The following is an 18991-nucleotide window of genomic DNA, read 5'->3' on the forward strand; positions in this document are numbered from 1 at the left end:
TTCCATTGGTCTATGTATCTGTCATTGAACCAATACCAGGCAGTTTTGACTACTGTGGCTGTATAGTAGGTTTTGAGATCTGGGAATGTGAGACCTCCTACTTTGTTGTTCTTCTTCAATATTGCTTTGCTTATCTGAGGTCTCTTTCCTTTCTGTATAAAGTTAGTGATTGATTTTTCCATATCCCCTAAAGAATATTGATGGGATCTGGATTGGGATTGCATTGAATGTATAGATTGCTTTGGGTAGAATTGACATTTTCACAATGTCCAATCTTCCTATCCACGAGCATGGCATATTCTTCCATTTATGTAGATCTCTTATGGTTTCTTGAAGTAGTGTTTTATAGTTTTCTTTGTACAGGTCTTTTGTTTCCCTGCTGAGATTTATTCCCAAGTATTTTTATTTTTATTTTTATTAACTATTGTAAATGGTATTGATTTCCTTATTTCCTTTTCAGCAATCTCTTTGATGGTGTAGAGGAATCCAATTGATTGTTGGATGTTGATCTTGTATCCTGCCACAATTTTAAATCTCTCAATTAGTTCCAATAGATTTTTGACTGAATCTTTTGGGTTTTCTAGGTATAGGATCATATCATCAGCAAATAGGGATAGTTTGACTTCTTCCTTACCAATGTGGATGCCTTTGATTTCCCTTATTGCCTTATTGCCCTGGCTAGGACTTCCAATACAAGATCAAAGAGAAGTGATGGTAGAGGGCATCCTTGTCTGGTTCCTATTTCTAAGGGGCATGATTTCTTTCAGTCTCTCTCCATTGAGAATAATGTTGGCTGTTGGTTTTGTATATGTGCCCTTTATTACATTGAGCACCTTCCAAACTCTTTCACTGAACATTCTGGAATTTTTGCTAGATAATTATAAAATTTGCTTTTATTTTCAACTGCTTTTCAGAACATTCTCTTAAATTCATTGCCCTATCAAAAACCAAACCAACCCTACTCTTAAAGCCACTGCTTCCTCTGTAGTCTTCTAAACCAAAACTAAATCAATTGCTGTTGAGTAGATTCTGACTCATGGCAACCTCTTATGTGTCAGAGTAGAATTGTTCTCCACAGGGCTTTTTAACACCTGATTTTTTCAGATGTAGATTCCAAGTGTTTCTTCCAAAGGGCTCTGTGTGGACTTGAACATCCAACTACCAACTTTCAGTTAGTAACTAAGTGTGTTTGCAACACACAGGAACTACATAGTTCTCTTATATAATTGTTATTTACATAAAAGTTATTAAGGAACTCTGGTGGGGTAGTGACTAAGGCATTTGACTGCTAACCAGAAGGCTGGTGGTTCAAACCCAACAGCCACTCCTCAGAAGGAAGATTGTGCAATTTACTTCTGTAGGGATACCGCCTCGGAAACCCAAGGAGGGGTCGCTATGAGTCAGATCTGACTTGATGGCAGTGTTTTTTGGTTTGTTGGTTATAAAAGTTATTGAGAATCTTGCTCCTTTGTATGTTGTATAATTTGACAAGACAATCTTCCCCCTCTTCCAGTCACTGTCATCTTGGTCTCTCTTTTTTTTTTTTTTTTGATATTTTCCAAATTTATTATAGCCACTATTGGGATCTGAAACAATGAATGATTGAAGTCTTCCTTGATACAATGATCTTTTTCAGCTTTTTGACACAGCACAAATCATTGAGCAATGCTTTGGAGTGCAGCCTTAACAAAAGAGAAAATTCAATTTTTCCAAAGAGTTATAGACTCATACTCAGTAATGACAAATGGGATGTCAATTCTAATGCTTTATGAGAAAATTATTATTAGAATATACGATATTCATTATATTCAAAGCAGAAAGAATTTGGTATGCTCTCATATGTTAAATTGTGTTTTATATTTTCTGCTTTCTCTTTTTTTCTTTTAAGAGCTTTTTTTACATTCAACATAATGCATACATTTAGTTTCATTCCCCGTTTGTCATGTCCAACCTTAACCTAGTCTCCTCCCCTCCCTACCCTGCAACGCTCCCCCTGTGCCCCTCATAATTGTGCACTTCTGTTTGTCCTTCATTTCCTCAGTTTGAATGTTGGTCCTCTAGTATCCCATGGTCTATTGCTCTAAGGGATGTATTACCATAGAGTGTGTGGGTGCGGCTCTGGGTTGAGTGGTCTGCATGTACATCTTAACTATTGGGCTGAAAGCCCATCCCTGGGGGTGAGTTTTATTCCAGGCACAGAATGTATTCCAGAGCCAGTATTGGGAGTCTCACCAGATTTCATCTGACCAGTAATTTTGGTCATCATTGAGTTTTTGGATTATGTTCCATGTTTTCTCTCCCACTATATCCAGTATCTCCAGATTTGATCCTTTCCTGAGTGGTTGGCATTGGTAGCCAGGCACCATCCAGTTCTTCTGGTCTCGAGGGCCATCATGTCCTAGGGCTGATTGCTTCTAAATGCCCCCCCCCCTTTTATTTTTTTGCGTTCTTCTTCACTTCCGATGCTAGGAGACCATTAGCTGCATCTTAGATGGCTGTTTGAAAGCTTTTAAGACCCCGGTTGCTACTCACCAGTGTAGGATGTGGAGCAATGCTTTTATGTATTTTGTTATGCCAGTTGAGTCTGGTGTCCCCCAGTACTATGGTCTGGAGGCAGTAGATCTATTGGATCTCTCTCCCATAGTGTCGGGATGTCTGTGAGGGATTATTCTGTGTCTGTCTTCTATTGTTTCTATAAGGACTGCAGGTATTTTGTATCACTGGTGTCTGTGAAAGATTAGCTTCAGCTGAATCTATCCTTGGTTTAGAGTATACCTCTGTTCACTGACCCCCATCTGATCATCTCACGTGTTTATGTGTTTGTCTGTATAGCTTAGTGTTTGGTGTTAATGGCAATGTGGTATTGTGGACACATTGGTTGGTATTAGCATCTGTCATCTATCTCTTATGTGCACAGTTCGGTGTCCTCTCATTTCCCAATGTTATTATTTGGTCTCTTTAAATTATTCATCAAAATCACTGGCACCTGAACCCAAAATTTAGAATGATTTTGAGTGTCTTCAACATACCTCCAACTTCCACCTACAAACCTGTCCTCCTCTCCTACAATAAGACCACCATGTTGTTCTTGTTGTTATGCCATTGAGTCGGACCTGACTCATAGCGACCCCTCCTTGGGTTTCCGAGGTGGTGTCACTATGGAAGTAGATTGCCCAACCTTCCTTTTGAGGGGTGGCTCGTGGGTTTGAACCACCAGCCTTCTGGTTAGCAGTCAAGTGCCTTAAGGCACTATGCTACCAGAGCTCCTGTAAGACCACCATAGCACTTGTATTTTGGATCATATCTCTTCTTGCATTCTCAGGAATTTTATACTATCAGCCTTGTCTCCTCTGTCTTTATCAGCTATCCCCTCTCTCTTACTTCCTCTCAAATAGATCCTTCCCAATGACATTTAAATAAACTCATCTTAATAAGTTTCCCAGAAACCCATGTCCCCATCTAGTTACTGCCCTATCTCTCTCCATCTCTTCACAAATAAACTTTTTGGAGAATTGATAATTCTCAGTCTCTTTTCTCCCACCAACTATTCCTATCACTACACAAAATAATACTAGGTAAAGACACAAATAACCATTATGTGACCATATGACTTGATGAAACATTTTTATTTATTGTTGTTCCAGTAAAACCATATTTTCATTTTCCCTCTATCTTTCTTATTCCTTCCCTACCTCCTTTGTAGGCTCAGCTGCTAAAACTTTGGAGATCCTTTTACACCAAATCCCACTAGTATGCTGGTTTGTCATTCCTCTTTGGCTTCATTGCCCTTAAGATAAAGACACACAAAGCTAATACAGCCTACAGGATTCTGGAATCCTTAATCTGTCCTGTAAGAAGTGCAGCCAGAATGCTTCTTGGAAGTGAGAATGGTCAGATTTTGTCTCACCTAATTTGGTCACATTGTCAGAAGGGAACATTCCCTGAGAAGGATATCATGCTTAGTAAAGTAGAGGGTCAGTGGAAAAGGGGAAGACCCTCAACAAGATGGACTGACACAGTGGCTGCAATGATAGGCTCAAGTGTAGCAAGGATTGTGAGGATGGTGCACAACTGGCAGTGTTTTGTTCTGTGAGTCAGAGGCACTGTGAGTCAGAGCTGACTCGATGGCACCTAACCATAACAGGATTCTGGAGAATGTGGTCCCTGATTTTTTCTAGACTAATTTCATACCATTCCCCATTCATTTCTAGCCACTTGCATTCTTTCAGTTCCTTGAAGTTGCTAAGTTCCTTTTCCACGGTCTTAACACTTGCTTTTCCCCATGAAACACTCTCTACCACCAACCTCTCCCCTTCATTTAGTTCTTTTTTTATTACTCAGTTCAAAGATCATGTTCTCAGAGAAATATTTATTATGACAACTCTGCTCTAAGACTAAGTTAGGTCTATTTGTTATATGCTGTTATAGAACTTTGATCATTTTCCTCAGAGGACTTATCTGTAATTATATATTCATTAGCTTGATTATTTGTTTAATGCATCTTTCTCGTTAGGCTATAGACTGTATAATAGTGTCCTATAGGTACTTAGGGAGCTCTGGTAGCATAGTGGCTAAGACACTTGACTACTAACCAGATGGCTGGTGGTTCAAACCCACCAGCCACTCCTCGGAAGGAAGGTTGGGCATTCCTACTTCCGTAGTGATACTGCCTCGGAAAACCAAGGAGGGGTCGCTATGAGTCGGGGCCGACTCGATGGCAAACAACAACAACAACAATAGGTACTTAAGGAGCTCTGGTAGCATAGTGCCTAAGGCGCTTGACTGCTAACCAGAAGGCTGGTGGTTCAAACCCACCAGCCACTCCTCGGAAGGAAGGTTGGGCATTCCTACTTCCGTAGTGATACTGCCTCGGAAAACCAAGGAGGGGTCGCTATGAGTTGGGGCCGACTCGATGGCAAATAACAACATAACAACATAGGTACTTAAGGCGCTGTTTTATTTTTCAATCTCTTTCCATCTGTTCTTTAGATTGGATGTTTTCTATTGCTCTAAATTCAAGTTCACTGATTCTTTCCTCATTCATTTTCATTCTGCTCTTGATCCCATCTAGTGATTTTTTTTTTCATTTCAGAGACTGCATTTTTCAGTTCAAAAATTACTTATTTCTCTTTTACTGTTTCTATTTTTTCTGCTGTGAGCTAGTACTTTCCTATTCATTACAAGCATGCTTACCTTTACCTCATAGAATATAGTTATAATAGCTGCTTTAAAATATTTGGTATTTCCAACATCTGTGTAATCTTGGGTTGGCATCTGTTAGTTTTCTTTTCTTCTGAAACAATCATTTCCTGGTTCTTTATATATTGAGTATTCCTGGAATGTATTTAGAGTATTTTTGGAGTGTATTCTGGACATTTTGTTTTGTAGATTGTAGGTCCTGTTAAAATCCATTGGATAGAATATATATCTATATATAGATATAGATGTATACATATAGATATACAGATATATAGATTTGTTTTAGCAGGCAATCAACTTGGTTAGGTGCAGAATACAAGTTCTCTCTTGCTTTTTTGGCCAATGGTTCCAATCTCAGTTTAGTTTTCAAAGCCTCTGCTATGCTGCTTTGGGTCTATCCCATGTGCTACTCAGAGGTTAGTCTGTAACTTGGGCAGTAGTTTACATCTTAATTCAGTTCTCAAAGTCTTTGATATCTATGATGCTTTGGGTTGGTCTCATGCATGTAGACCTTGAAGTGACCCAAGGCACTTTATTTGTTTCATGAAAAGAGTGAAGGAACTCCCTTCTGTAGCTTTCTCCTCTCAGAGATTCTGCCCTGCTCCCTAGCTCTCAGGGTTTCTTTTGGCCAGAATATGGGGCTTCTGTCTAAGGTTAGCTGCCTGTGCTGCCATAAATAGTACCTACCTTTGGTTCAAAGCTGTGAGGAAAAACAAACAGAAAAACAAAGATCCCTCATACAGTCTCTGGACTAATGAGATCTATTTTCCCAGGTCTTCAGGCCATAAAAGTAGGATTTTTATTGTAATTTTGGCATCCTGTGCTTCCTTTGCACAGTTGCATGACTGAGGCCTGCCTTCAGGTCAAAGCCACAAGAGAAATTCACTCTTGTAGCTTTGACTCACCTTCAAAATTTACTTGCTTTTGTTCACTTTTTAGGTCCTCAGGAATTGTTTGTGCATTTTATCCAGATTTTTTGTCTATAAGTAGAGGGGAAGACAGGCTGTAGTGGGCCTATTCAATTTCAGGTGGAACTGAAAGACTGTGAACTCCATGAAGAGAGACCGTATCTAGTTTTGACTTTGATCTATATAGTTCTGGCAAGTGGTAGGCAGTCATAAATATTTGTGGAATAAACATTGAATGAACTGAGAATCTGAAAATGCCAAGTGCCCAAAATAATGAAAAAAGAAAAACATTTCAGCGTGGTTAAAAAGAAATGAATCTTTAATAGAAGAGTAAGAGATTGTAAAATCAAGAATAAGTTTTTCAAATACATTAACAAAAAAGAAGCAAATTATGGAATAAGATCCTGGATGAGTATGTTATAAAGGCAGACAAGGAATTAACAGGACAACTTAGAAAAAGTTGAATCAAAACCTATAATGGAAGTTTTAAGAACTAGGACCCTGGCTAGGATGGATTTTTGGTACAACTTTAGATGGAGAAAGCTGAATGGGAAAATTGAGATTCATGAGCAAGGTAGTGATCAGAAGCAGGATAAACAAAACCAAACTCATTGCCATTGAGTCAATTCTGACTCATAGCAACCCTACAGGATAGAGTAGGGCTGCCCCATAGGGGTTCCAGTGTTGTGAATCTTTATGGAAGCAGACTGGCATATCTTTCTCCCATAGAGCAGCTAGTGGATTCAAATCACTGACCTTTCGGTTAGCAGTTGAGCCCTTTAACCACTGTGCCACCAAGACTCAAGATAGGCAGGATATGCAGGCCTTAGTTTTCTCCTTATTGCCCCTTTCTCTCTCTCTCTCTCTTTTTTTTTTTTTAATATTGTGCCTATCTCCTCTCTTCTTTGCTCTTGGTATCTCCTTATCTCCTTATCCCTGTCTTCCACTAGACTTATTTCTTCCCTTGAGCCTCTCTCTTATCAGATAGATGGGAATTAGGTATTTTTAAATGCCTATTTCCTTAGTAAAAGAAGCTCTGGTGGTATAGTGGTTAAAGCATTTGGCTGCTAATCAGAAGGTTGGTGGTTTAAACCCATCAGCTGTTTCATACACAAAAGATGAGGTGGTCTGCTTCTGTAAAGATTTACAGCCATTGGAAATCCAATGGGTTTTGCTATGAGTCAGAATCAATTCAATGGCAGTGAGTTTTTTTTTTTTTTTCCTAAGTATAATTTCGTAATTTAAAATGTAGATAAGTTAAACATGAATTTCATCTTTTTTTTTTTTTACATAACTTTTTTTGGGAGGGTAAGAGGTAGTCTCTTGATAGAAAAACATCTCACCCACAGCTCTGTGCAATTGTATAAAATAAATTTGATGCAAGCAAAAGCCTACCTGTGTAGTTCAGAAGTAATTGTGGTAATTCAGGTGTCCAGGAGCTACAGTGACTGCATCTTGTAAAGGGCCCTCTCCTCATATGTCTGGACAGCTGGCATAATGGAAGGAACAAGGGCTTTGAAATCAGAAAAATAATAATTGCAAGATCTTGGGTACATCACAACCTCCATCTTTAATGGGTATAGTACTATCTACTTTTCCTAGTTTATACTGGCAGCTATGGAAAGAAGAATCATTTGAGAACATACAGCAAAATATGAGTTTACTGGATAAGGTTATTGGACCTCAAGCATACTAACAGAAATAAGGACATCATACTATTATATTCTATTCTTTCTGAACATGTAATTTAAAAAAAAAAATTATGCTATTTTAGTAAGTTCCCTGATCCACTTTTGTAATGAGGCTGAGTATAAATACCACACACATAGTACATATAAACATACATGTTTCCTTACTTCTCTAGTGCTGCTATAACAGAAATACTACAAGTGGGTGGCTTTAACAAACAGAAATGGATTCTCTTAATACTTTAGGAGGCTAGAAATCTGGGTTCAGAGTGCCAGTTCTTGGGGAAGATTTTCTCTCTCTGTTTTTCTTGTTCCTCTGGTAGCATAGTGGCTATGGCACTTGACTGCTAACCAGAAGGCTGGTGGTTCAAGTCCACCAGCCACTCCTCGGAAGGAAGATGGGGTAATCTACTTCCGTAGTGATACTGCCTTGGAAACCCAAGGAGGGGTTGCTATGAGTCGGGTCTGACTCGACGGCAAACAACAACAACAACAACAGGAGGATTCGACTATAGGGGACCTGGGTCCAAAGGATGCACTCTGCTCTTGGTTCCTCTTTCTTGGTGGTAGTAGGTCCCCTTCCTCTGCTCCTATCTCTGTCCTTCTATCTCTTAAAGGATAAAAGGTGTTTCAGGCCACACGCCAGGAAATCTCCCCTTCATGGAATACATGTAAATCTTTATGGAAACAGATTGCCACATCTTTTTCCCATAGAGCAGCTAGTGGGTTCAAATCACTGATCTTTTGGTTAGCAGTCTGGCCCTTTAACCACTGTCCACCAAGACTCAAGATAGCCAGGATATGTGGGCCTTAGTCAGAGTGACAGGACTAAGGGTGTTACAATCCACCCTTAATCTTAATCCTCATACACTTGATAGGCTTATCACATCAGATCACCTCATGGGTATATCACTACATATCTGCCACATTATATCATTGCATAACATCTAAACCACAGAGAATCTTGGCCCAGCCAAGTTGACACAAATCTGGGGTGGGGGGCACAATTCAATCCATGACACATATATACTTTGCTATTTTAATGATTAGGAGCTTTGGTGGTGTAGTGCCTAAGGCATCTGACTGCTAACCAGAAGGCTGGCGGTTCAAACCCACAAGCCACTCCTCGGAAGGAAGGTTGGGCATTCTACTTCCGTAGTGATACTGCCTTGGAAACCCAAGGGGGGGTCACTATGAGTTGGATCTGACTCCACAGCAGTGGTTGCACTGCATTTGTGTTGCATTTTAATGATTAAATGAGCCATTTTCTACACCTTATAGCAAAAGCCATGATATTTGATTGAGAATTTTTATTAGTAGAAACATGTACTGTTATCTTCACACTGCAAGCCTTGTCTTTAAAGGAGCTCTGATGGCATAGTGGGTAAGGCATTTGGCTGCTAACCCAAAGGTCAGTGGTTCAAATCATCAGCTGCTCCATGGGAGGAAGATGAGGCAATCTACTTCTGTAAAGATATACAGCCTTGGAAACCCAGGGGGGATGGTTATGAGTTGGAATCAACTTGATGAAAGTGTGTTTGGTTGGTTTTTTGTCTTTAAAGTAGGAGAAAATTTTGATGGGCTTAGATGTTCCATTATTTTATCTGAATGTCTATTTGATCTACATATTAATAATGCACACAGTGTGGTATTATAAAAAGAGTGGGCAATCTAAGCCTTCTGCTTTTATCTTGCCATATAATATTGAGTAAATCACTTGTCACTTCATTCCTCTGCTCCTTCAAATCTATAAAATAGAATGGAGAGCAAGGATCTTAGGTGATCTAAGGCCTTTATCAGTTTTATATCTATGATTCTATTCTGTTATAGACCTAGTGAGAAACAGGTTGAGAGAGAACATATGCTGCCTAGGAACTTCACATCCTATATAAATGTCATGTGTGTGTATATATGTACATGATTTAGTGTAAGAAATTTTTTGTCTTTCCCAAAGTGTATGTTCCTGTGAGGTACTTTGGGGCTAGCCTTTTGGAGCAGTGTTGTAGAATAGTGACATCTAGTGACTATCCACAGATCAACCATTACAGCCAACTCAGTCCTGTAAACTTTGATGATTCACTTTGTGACTTAGGTAGTACTTTAAAATCACTCTTCACTCTCCTCTCTATAGAAGAAAAGAATACCAATTAAATTTGACAACAGCATTAAGAATTGGATACATAATAATGGAAAATCCCCCCCCCCCCAAAGCCCCATAATGTATACAGAGTTAAGTAGAAAGTTTTCTAAGTGAGATTAATTTATATCCCTCCACCGAGAGCAAAAGAACTGGGATTTGAACCCAGGTGTGTCTCAATCTGTAGTCTAAGCTCTTAACCACTTAGCTTTATTGCATCATTGACACATATTAGGTGTTTGTGCTGTTGTTAGATGCTGTTGATTCGGTTCTGGTTCATAGTGGCCCTGTATACAATAGTACAAAACATTGCCATCCTGCACCATCTTCACAGTCATTGCTATGTTTGAGCCCACTGTTGCAGTCACTGTGTCAATCCATCTCGTTGAGGGTCTTCCTCTTTTTTGCTGACCCTCTACTTTACCAAGAATGTTGTCCTTCCCCAGGGGCAGGGCCAAAGCACACGAGGTGAAGTCTCGCCATCCTCGCTTCTAAGGAGAGTTCTGGCTGTACTTCTTCCTAGACAGATTTGTTCATTCTTCTGGGAGTCCATGGTATACTCAATATTCTTTGTCAACACCATAATTTAAAGGCATCAGTAATTCTTTGGTCTTCCTTATTCACCGTCCAGCTTTTGCATGCATATGGAGTAACTGAAAATACCAGGGTTTGGGTCCTGTTACTTGCTTTTTAACACTCTAAAGAGGTGTTTTGTAGCAGATTTGCCCAAATGGGCATTTGACACATGTTTATTGAATTAATGCTGTTGTAGTTAGTTGCTGTTGAGCCAATTCCAATTCATAGACACTCCATGAGTGCCGAGCAGAACTGCTCCATAAGATCTTCAAGGCTGTGTGATCTTTTGGAAGCAGATTGCCAAGTCTATCTTCCGAGGCAACTCTGGGTGAGTTCAAAGTGCCAATGTTTTGGCTAGTGACTGAGTGCTTAAATGTTTGTGCCACTCGGACTCCTAAATTAATGTTAGGTAAAGCACACGCATTAGTATCTGTGTATGAGAGAGTATTGCTTTAGAATCTTTGAAACTATTGTTGCTTTTTCAGGCGGACAATTCATTTTGAGGTTTGACCAAAGATTACCAAGCGAAAACAACCACAGTATATAGCATTCTGAACAAAGGAATTTGAGAGCTACATCCACAAACAGAATACTCCTTCTAAAAAGCATTTAAATTGGATCAGATTTTTTTTTTTTTTTTTAACAACAATGACTGTTGTTGTTATGTGCCGTCGAGTCGGACCCGACACTTAGTGACCCCTCCTTGGGTTTCCCAGGCAGTATCACTACGATAGTGATTATAGTTTGAACTGCCTCCCTTCTGGTTAGCAGTCAAATGCTTTAGGCACTATGCCACCAGAGCTCCTATGACAATGACTAGCTTGAATTATTATATAACCAGCACAATACAAGACCAGGCCTAACTACTGCTCTTTGAATTGACCTTGCCACTACTAAAATTTCTATGGTATTTAGGGTTTGTTCTCTAATCAGATATCATCCTAAATTTTTATTCTTTATTATGCTTCCATAATAAAGTGGTAAGGTTGAGAGCATGTTTACATTCTTATCTTTCCCTTAGCACCAAACATGTTTTTTTCTCATAGAATAAAGTTACCAACAACTTATCCAAAATCCAAGGTTTTCCACACATGACATCAAACTACCTTGTCAGCTTTCTCCCTAGTTCTTTCTCTTGACCCCACATTTCACTCAAATTAAACTGTTAATTTTTACTCCATGCTTTTATTTGTTTTCTTTTATTTGCTTGGAATGACTTCCCACTGTATCACTTCTTTGTAAATACTATCCATTACACAAGGCTTATCCAAGTAAAGCCTCCAGTAAGGTATACCACAAAACTGAATGTCATCTTTCCCTCTTGATTTCTCACAGCACTTTGTTACTTACTTTTCTTTCCTCTTCCTTCTTTAGTTGTTTTTTCTTCGTCTTCCTTTTAGACTTCTTTTTCTATCCAACTCTTAAATGTTGGAGTTCTTCAGGGCTCTGCCCTTTGCTCTCTTCTAACTCTATATGCATTTCTAAAGACATCTATTCTACTCCTATGGAAATTATGACCAATATACTGATAAGTCTGGCAAAGAAAGCTCAATTGAGATTCTAACTAGTATATTAGATATCTTCACATGATTGTCTCACAAGCTTCTTGAGCCCAGTATGTTCACAACTGAACCCAAGACCTTTCTCTGCAAACTTTGTTCTTCTTCAGAGAATTTCTTATGTCCGAGAACGAAGCCACCATGTACCTAACTGCTCAGTCTTGAAACTGAGAAGTCATTTCTTTCTCCTCCTTCTTGTTCCTTGTTCATGTCCAGGAATTACTAAATCATGTTAATACCCAAATCCACTGCAATTGAGTTGATTATAACTCATAGCAACTCCTACAGCATTTGCAAGGCTGTAAATCTTTATGGAAGCAGACTGCCCCGTCTTTCTTCCATGGAGTGGCTGGTGGGTTTGAACTGCTGACCTTTTAGTTAGCAGCTCAATGCCTTAACAGTGCAACCAGAGCTCTTTCATGTTAACACAAGCTCCAAAATATTTAAAAATTCTGTCCATTTCTCTTCAGACTAAATGCCACCATTTCAGTCCAGGCCATAAGCATCTTTTTTCTAAATACTGTAACTATTTTCTAATTGTTCTCCCCATTTCCAGTCTTGTTCCTCCCCAATGTAATTTCCACAATGTAATCTTCAAAAATGTAAACTTGATTATGACTGCTTTCTGCTGAAAACTCCTCAATGCCTCTCCTTAAAAAAAGAGTCCAAATTTCTTCAACTCAGCTTATAAGGCCCTTTGAATAAGGTCCTAACTACATCCCTACCTACCTTGACAGTCTAAACTTCAGCTGTCCTAAATTTTAGTTCTAATTTGCCATGCTCCCTTGCATCTCTGATGCTACCTCCCAGCCCTAACACCTCTGCTTTTCCCCAGCTAACTCTTCATCATGTTAGAAGTCATTTCTTCCAGAAGCTTTTCCTGACATCCCCTTCAATACGTTCTTCATAATTCCCTATTACTTCCCCTATTCTAGCATCTACCAAACTATTGTAATTGGTAATTTAACTATCCTCATTCTTTTATTTGACAAATGTTCATTGATAGCCCACTCTGTGACTGGTAGTGTATTCTCTTCTGCGTATAGAATTTAGTCAAAATAGGGTGTTGTGGAAGCACACATCAGGTGTGAGCAGGGGCTCAAGACATGCGTCTCAGGAACTTGCATTCCCATTCCCCTAGTAGATTAAATCAATGCCTACGTCATAATAATTCATGGGCTCTAAATATTTAATTCCCTCAAATGTTATATTTTAAACAAATACAGATACAAAATGTTATTGATTTAAAGAGGTCTTTTCCTCACAACAGAGTTTTTGTTTGTGACCAATCTGGATCTAATGGATTGTGGAAAGCAAAGAGGCAAAACACTTCAGTAAAAAATAAGGGACTCAGAATCAGAACAATGTGGTTGATAATTCTGCCACTTACTAGGTATGTGTCCTTGGTCAAGACCCTTAACCTCTCTGAGACTCAGTTTCCCCACCTGAAAAAGGCAGTTATAAAAATTGAATGAGAAAAAGAAAATGGAAGCTAGCACAAGATACAAAGGCTATCCAAATGCTGTCTATTATTATTGTTGTTGTAATTAGAGGCAATACAAATTAGATTGTTTTTTTACTGGTCATCCTAGCTCTATACTCAAACTCACTGCCATCAAGTCAATTCTGACTCACAGAAACCCCTCCTTGGGTTTCTGAGGCAGTATCTCTTTGGAAATAGATAAGGCAACTCAAAACCCACTGTCATTGAATCAATTACGACTCATAGCGAGTACCTTTGGGTTTCTAAAGCTGTAAATCTTTACAGAAGTCGACTGCCTCAGCTTCCTCTTGTGGAGAAGCTGGTGGATTTGAACCAGTGACCTTCTGGTTAGCAGACAAATGTCTCACCCTTACACCATGAGAGCTCTTTCTATAAGGCAACAGGATTCTCATATTCCATCCTTCATTTTCCCCTTCAAAACCAAACTCATTGCCATCAAATCGATTCTGACTCATAGCAACTCCCATTGAGTTTCCAAAGTTCTAACTCTTTATGGATGCAGACTGCTTCACCTTTCTTTTGTGGAGTGGCTGGTGGCTTTGAACCATGACCTCTGGTTACCAGCCAAATGCCTTAACCACTACATCACCAAAACTCCTTATTATCCCCAAAGGTAGGCTTTTATACTTTAATAAATACATATTGATGGAATTGGTCAAAAAGAAAAAAATGCAGAAATATACGCCAAAAAAATTAATAAATATTGCAAGGACCAGTAAAAGAAAATCACTAGTCTATAAAACTCTAGAATGTGTATTACATAGACCAAAATAAAAAAGAAAACTCAGGCTACATTTTTTTTTTTTTTTTTATGTTAGAGGGATACCAACCAAATCCAAACCCAACTCATAACAACCCTGTATATAGAATATGGTAAAACTGGCCCTGTAGAGTTTCCAAGACTGTAATTTTTATGGACAAAGACTGCCACATCTTTCTCCTCCAGCGTGGCTGGGGGGTTTGAACTGCTCACCTTTTAGTTAGCAGCCAGGCACTTAACCACTGTGCAGCTAAGCCTCCTTAGAGGGATAGGAAGCACAAAAGGGTCATGCTCTGAACCAATGTTCTCAGTAAAATTGTGACTCACTGAATTGGAAGTCAGGATATCTGGGTTCAAGGGCGAGTTTAGCTACTAACTTAATCACTAATACCCAGGTGGTAGACCCATCCAACACTCTAGTCTTTCAGTTCCTTGACCTCCTTGATTTCTATGATCTTTCCCTCACTACCTCACCCACCCACTCATGTGTCCACAAATCTTAAATGGTCATACACCATGTCCAGCTGTGCTTCTTTAGTATGATTACCTTCCATCCTCTAGAACAACTATTTCATACCTTCTCTTCTCCCTTAATGGAGCTCTGGTGGTGTAGTGCCTAAGGCATTTGACTGCTAACCAGAAGGTTGGTGGTTCAAACCACTCTGCAGAAGGAAGACTGGGCAATCTACTTCTGTGAAGATTTACTGTCTTGGAAACCCAAAAGGAGTCGCTGAGACTGAATTGACTTGACAGCAGTGAGTTTGATTTTTTCCTTCTCCCTTAAGCTTCCTATACAAATATTCCTCATTACACCTTACTTGCCTTATGCTTTTTATGCTTCATCGAGAAAAAGATCATGAGTAGGAAAAACGCCCTCACTTTCTGAACACTGAATCTACCCATGTACCTCTACTCATACTCATTGTCTTTTTCCTATTACTATGAATCACAGTGAAATTCATTATAATTCCTGAGTGAGTTACACTCAGAACTCAACAGAACTGTCCTGTTTTTCTGGTCTCCCAATTTTTCCAGTTTTGACAGGGTGCGGTCTTAATACTTTTCTATCACTCTTGATTAGTGGAAATTTTTTTAGTTTTCCTTTTCTGAGAGGTTTCCACCTTACACAGGTTCAAGCTTTTGCTGCATGTAAGGTATGCTCTGACTCAAGGCCAACACTTACACATATTCTTTGGATCCCATCTCCTCTTGTTTTCTTAAAGACTACTCCCAAAATACACATATTCTGTCACTCTCTCCTTTTTTTTTTTTTAGGTTAAGACAGTATTTTTATTAGAGTAGTTGGGTGAGGTGAGGGATCATTTGGACAGAAAGCAACAGGGAAGTGTTTCTTCATCTGCATGAGAGGGCTGGGCTAGAGACCTTTCTAGAGGCTCCAGAATTCTCTGAGTCACAGTTTTACTTGGTTTGGTATTACAAGGTGGGTACTCTTTCATCACCCACATTTTCCTACAGCTGAGGCTTCATCATTTTCCTTCTGTGGAGCAGCTGGTGGGTTTGACCTTCTGGTTAGCAGCCAAATGCTTTATCCACTACACCACCAGTTCTCCTTAATAGGATGAGTAAAACTGTCCCACTGGGTTTCCAAGGCTGTAAATCTTTATGGAAAAATACTGCCTCATCTTTCTCCCATGGAGTGGCTGGTGGTTTCAAACCACTGACCTTTTGGTTAGCAGCTGAATGCTTTAGGCACTGTACTACCAGAGCTCCTTACAATTACCTTCTAATTGCTACTGATGTTCTTCAACCCTTATGAGCCATTCACAATAAAAAAGGCAGAACAAACCTTTCAACAATATAAATCAGATCATATCACTCATTTCCAAAAATCTTACTATTTGTTTCTCATCACACTTTAAATAAATGCCAAGCTTATTATCATGGCCTATTCAAAATCCTACATGATTTGATCCCAACCTTTCTCTTCATCTTGTACAACTCCATTTACATCCCAGCCACTCTGGTCTCTATGTTGTTGTTGTTATGTGCCGTGGAGTTGGCCACGACCCACAGTGATCCCTCCTTGGGTTTCTGAGGCAGTATCATTCTGGAAATAGATTGCCCAACCTTCCTTCTGAGGAGTGGCTGGTGGGTTTGACCTGCCAGCCTTCTGGTTAACAGTCAAGTGCCTTAGGCACTACGCTACCAGAGCTACTTCTGGTCTCTAAAGTGTTGCTTAAAAGATCCAAGCTCCCTCCTGCTTTAGGACTTTTGCAATTGGAGTTCTCCTTACCTACAATGCTCTGATCCCAAATATTCCAATGGTTGGCTTCTTCCTATCACTGAGGTCTCAGCACATATGTTAACTCTTTAGAGAAGTCTTCTCTAATCAATCTAAAGTAACTACTTACTCAGTCTCTTTCACTTAATATCTTTTTTTGTTCACTTCTTTGCTGCACTTTTAACATTATCCAAAATTTCCTTGGATATTGTTTGTTTTTGTCTCCTCTCACTAGAATTTAAGCTCCATGAGAACAGGGATCTTGCCTGTCTTTCTTACCATTGTATTCACATGCCTATAACAATGTGTGCCAAATTAGTATATTCTCTAAAAATACTTGAGGAATGCCTGACACTAAACAAGCCACTCTCCTCTCCATTTAATGCAATACTGCAGGTTAACTACTGCTAGACTTCATTCTTCATCCAAGGAATACACAGGTGAAGTTCCTTGAGACTCTCATCCATTCATCTCTTCAACAAACATTTACTGAATATATATTAGACTGTGTTCAGGTATAAGGAGCTCTGGTGATGCAGTGGTTAAGTCATTCAGCGCTAACCAAAAGGTCACCGGTTTGAACCCACCAGCCCCTCCCTGGCAGAAAAATGAGGGAGTCTGCTTCCATAATGGTTTAGAGCCTTGGAAACCCTATGGGGCAGTTCTACTCTGTCTTATAGGGTCGCCATGAGTCCCAATCGACTTATGTTCCAGGTATTGTTCAATCTCAGCATTTAGTTTTCCCTCCACTAAAATGGGGTTTTGTTAACCAACACTATCTCACAGAAGTGTATAATTAAACAGGATGACTGTGACTATAATGCATAAAATGAGAAGTACTATAAAGATGTTACTCTCTATATCACCATCACTGAAACTACCTCTCTCCTTTTGTCTGGTTATGGGTAGGACTTTATGAAAAGACCCAACTGATAAAACAAGCATTATCAATTCTTGTATTCACAAAAAAAAGCAGTAAACATGAATGCCCTCTTCATAGGCACATGGTGACTGAAACGTTGGCGGACAGATTTTAATTTTCCACAATAATACACAAATAACAATCCTATTTAACCCTATGGAATATAAAGGGTAGGGTTCGGAGTGGTATTTGGTCTCTCTCCATGCCACCTGGGCCTATTACCTTTCATCGCCCCAGCTGATGTTCCAAAGGCCCGAAACAACCACAGAGTGGCGATATGGACCTGATATGGGCCTCCACAACTCATAAAGATTCCTGAATAATGTGTGCACATGTTCAAGAACTGTTCTTAATCCTCAAAAGCACTGACTGTCCACACAATGTGCCCACTGCGATAAGGTCAACCAGAATAGGTGGGGAGGTGCTGGGGGTGGGGGGAGATACCAGCAACCAATCCTGGAACACATCTCCAATCATCAGGGCATGTGAGGGCTCATTTGTGCAGATCCACCATTTGTACACTAGTGTACACTTAATCTGGGAGCTCTGGTGGTGTAGTGCCTAAGGCATTTGACTGCTAACCAGAAGCCTGGCAGTTCAAACCCACCAGCCACTCCTGGGAAGGAAGGCTGGGCAATCTACAGCAGTGGTACCGCCTAGGAAAACCAAGGGGGGGGGGTCACTATGAGTTGGATCCGACTGGATGGCAGTGAGTCTGGTTTTTCTGGTACCCTTAATAAAACTAATTTTGCAGTCAACCTTGCTTGATAGACTGCTTTCTTACTTGCGAGTCATCTATCAAACGAGTTAAGAAACAGAGGAGGAAGGGGGAAGATAAAAAAGAGGTAGTAAAGAAATGGGTCACGAAGAGGAAAGAAAAGGTTTCTGGCTATTCCCCCAGCGCCTGGCCAAAGGAGCTGAGGTTTGCTCGCCTATACTGAAGGGCAAGGGAAGGCGTTCCTGGGGGTTATCGCAAGGAAAATGACGACGGGAGGTAAGGCACTTGTACCCAAGGGCCTGGAAATGGAAAGTCTAGAGAAATGGGTCTCACCTACAAGTTTCTTTAGCATCCCCTGTTGCCCCTGGCGCCCAGCAACTGCCATGTACGCCACGTGCCGGAGGGAGTGGTGGAAGTGGAGTGCACTCACCTGGGCGCGACCTCTGCGCGAGGTGTGGGAGTAGTGGAGGGGGCAGGCTATAGGCGGTGGGGCGGGGCTAGTGGTAGCTGTGTGTTACCTCGACGTCGCGGCTTTAGGGGCTCTAAGGCCTGCGGAAGCGAGGGTCACTGGCGATCTCCAGGACGGATGGGTGTTTTCAGTCTGTTCAATCCTTTCCTTCACACGTCTCTTCTGAATATTGAGCTGTGGGACTGTGAATGTCCAGGGACACGGTCCAAATGTCAAGAAACAGCGCCAGGGGCGGCATGTGCCAGAAATCACTTGACAGAGCTCAGATCCTGTCTCCTCTTAAGCGAACTTAACTATTTCAGTTGCTGT

At 40.2% G+C, this 18991-nt stretch overlaps 1 protein-coding gene across 1 annotated transcript in view; it reads right to left on the reverse strand.

The window, feature by feature from the left end:
• Positions 1-18598, reverse strand: part of SLC9B1 (solute carrier family 9 member B1) — a 145777-nt gene extending 127179 nt beyond the window's left edge. Inside the window, exons 1-2 of the mRNA XM_007953654.1 lie at positions 18547-18598; positions 17718-17810 (exon numbers count right to left, since the gene is read on the reverse strand). Of these exons, the coding sequence (XP_007951845.1) occupies positions 17718-17810; positions 18547-18598 (145 nt within the window). The remainder of the gene's footprint in view (positions 1-17717; positions 17811-18546) is intronic.
• Positions 18599-18991: the final 393 nt, after the last annotated feature.

The sequence above is a fragment of the Orycteropus afer genome, unplaced genomic scaffold, assembly GCF_000298275.1.
Source record: "Orycteropus afer afer isolate SDZICR_OR568_19922 unplaced genomic scaffold, OryAfe1.0 scaffold00403, whole genome shotgun sequence".
NCBI lineage: Eukaryota > Metazoa > Chordata > Mammalia > Tubulidentata > Orycteropodidae > Orycteropus > Orycteropus afer.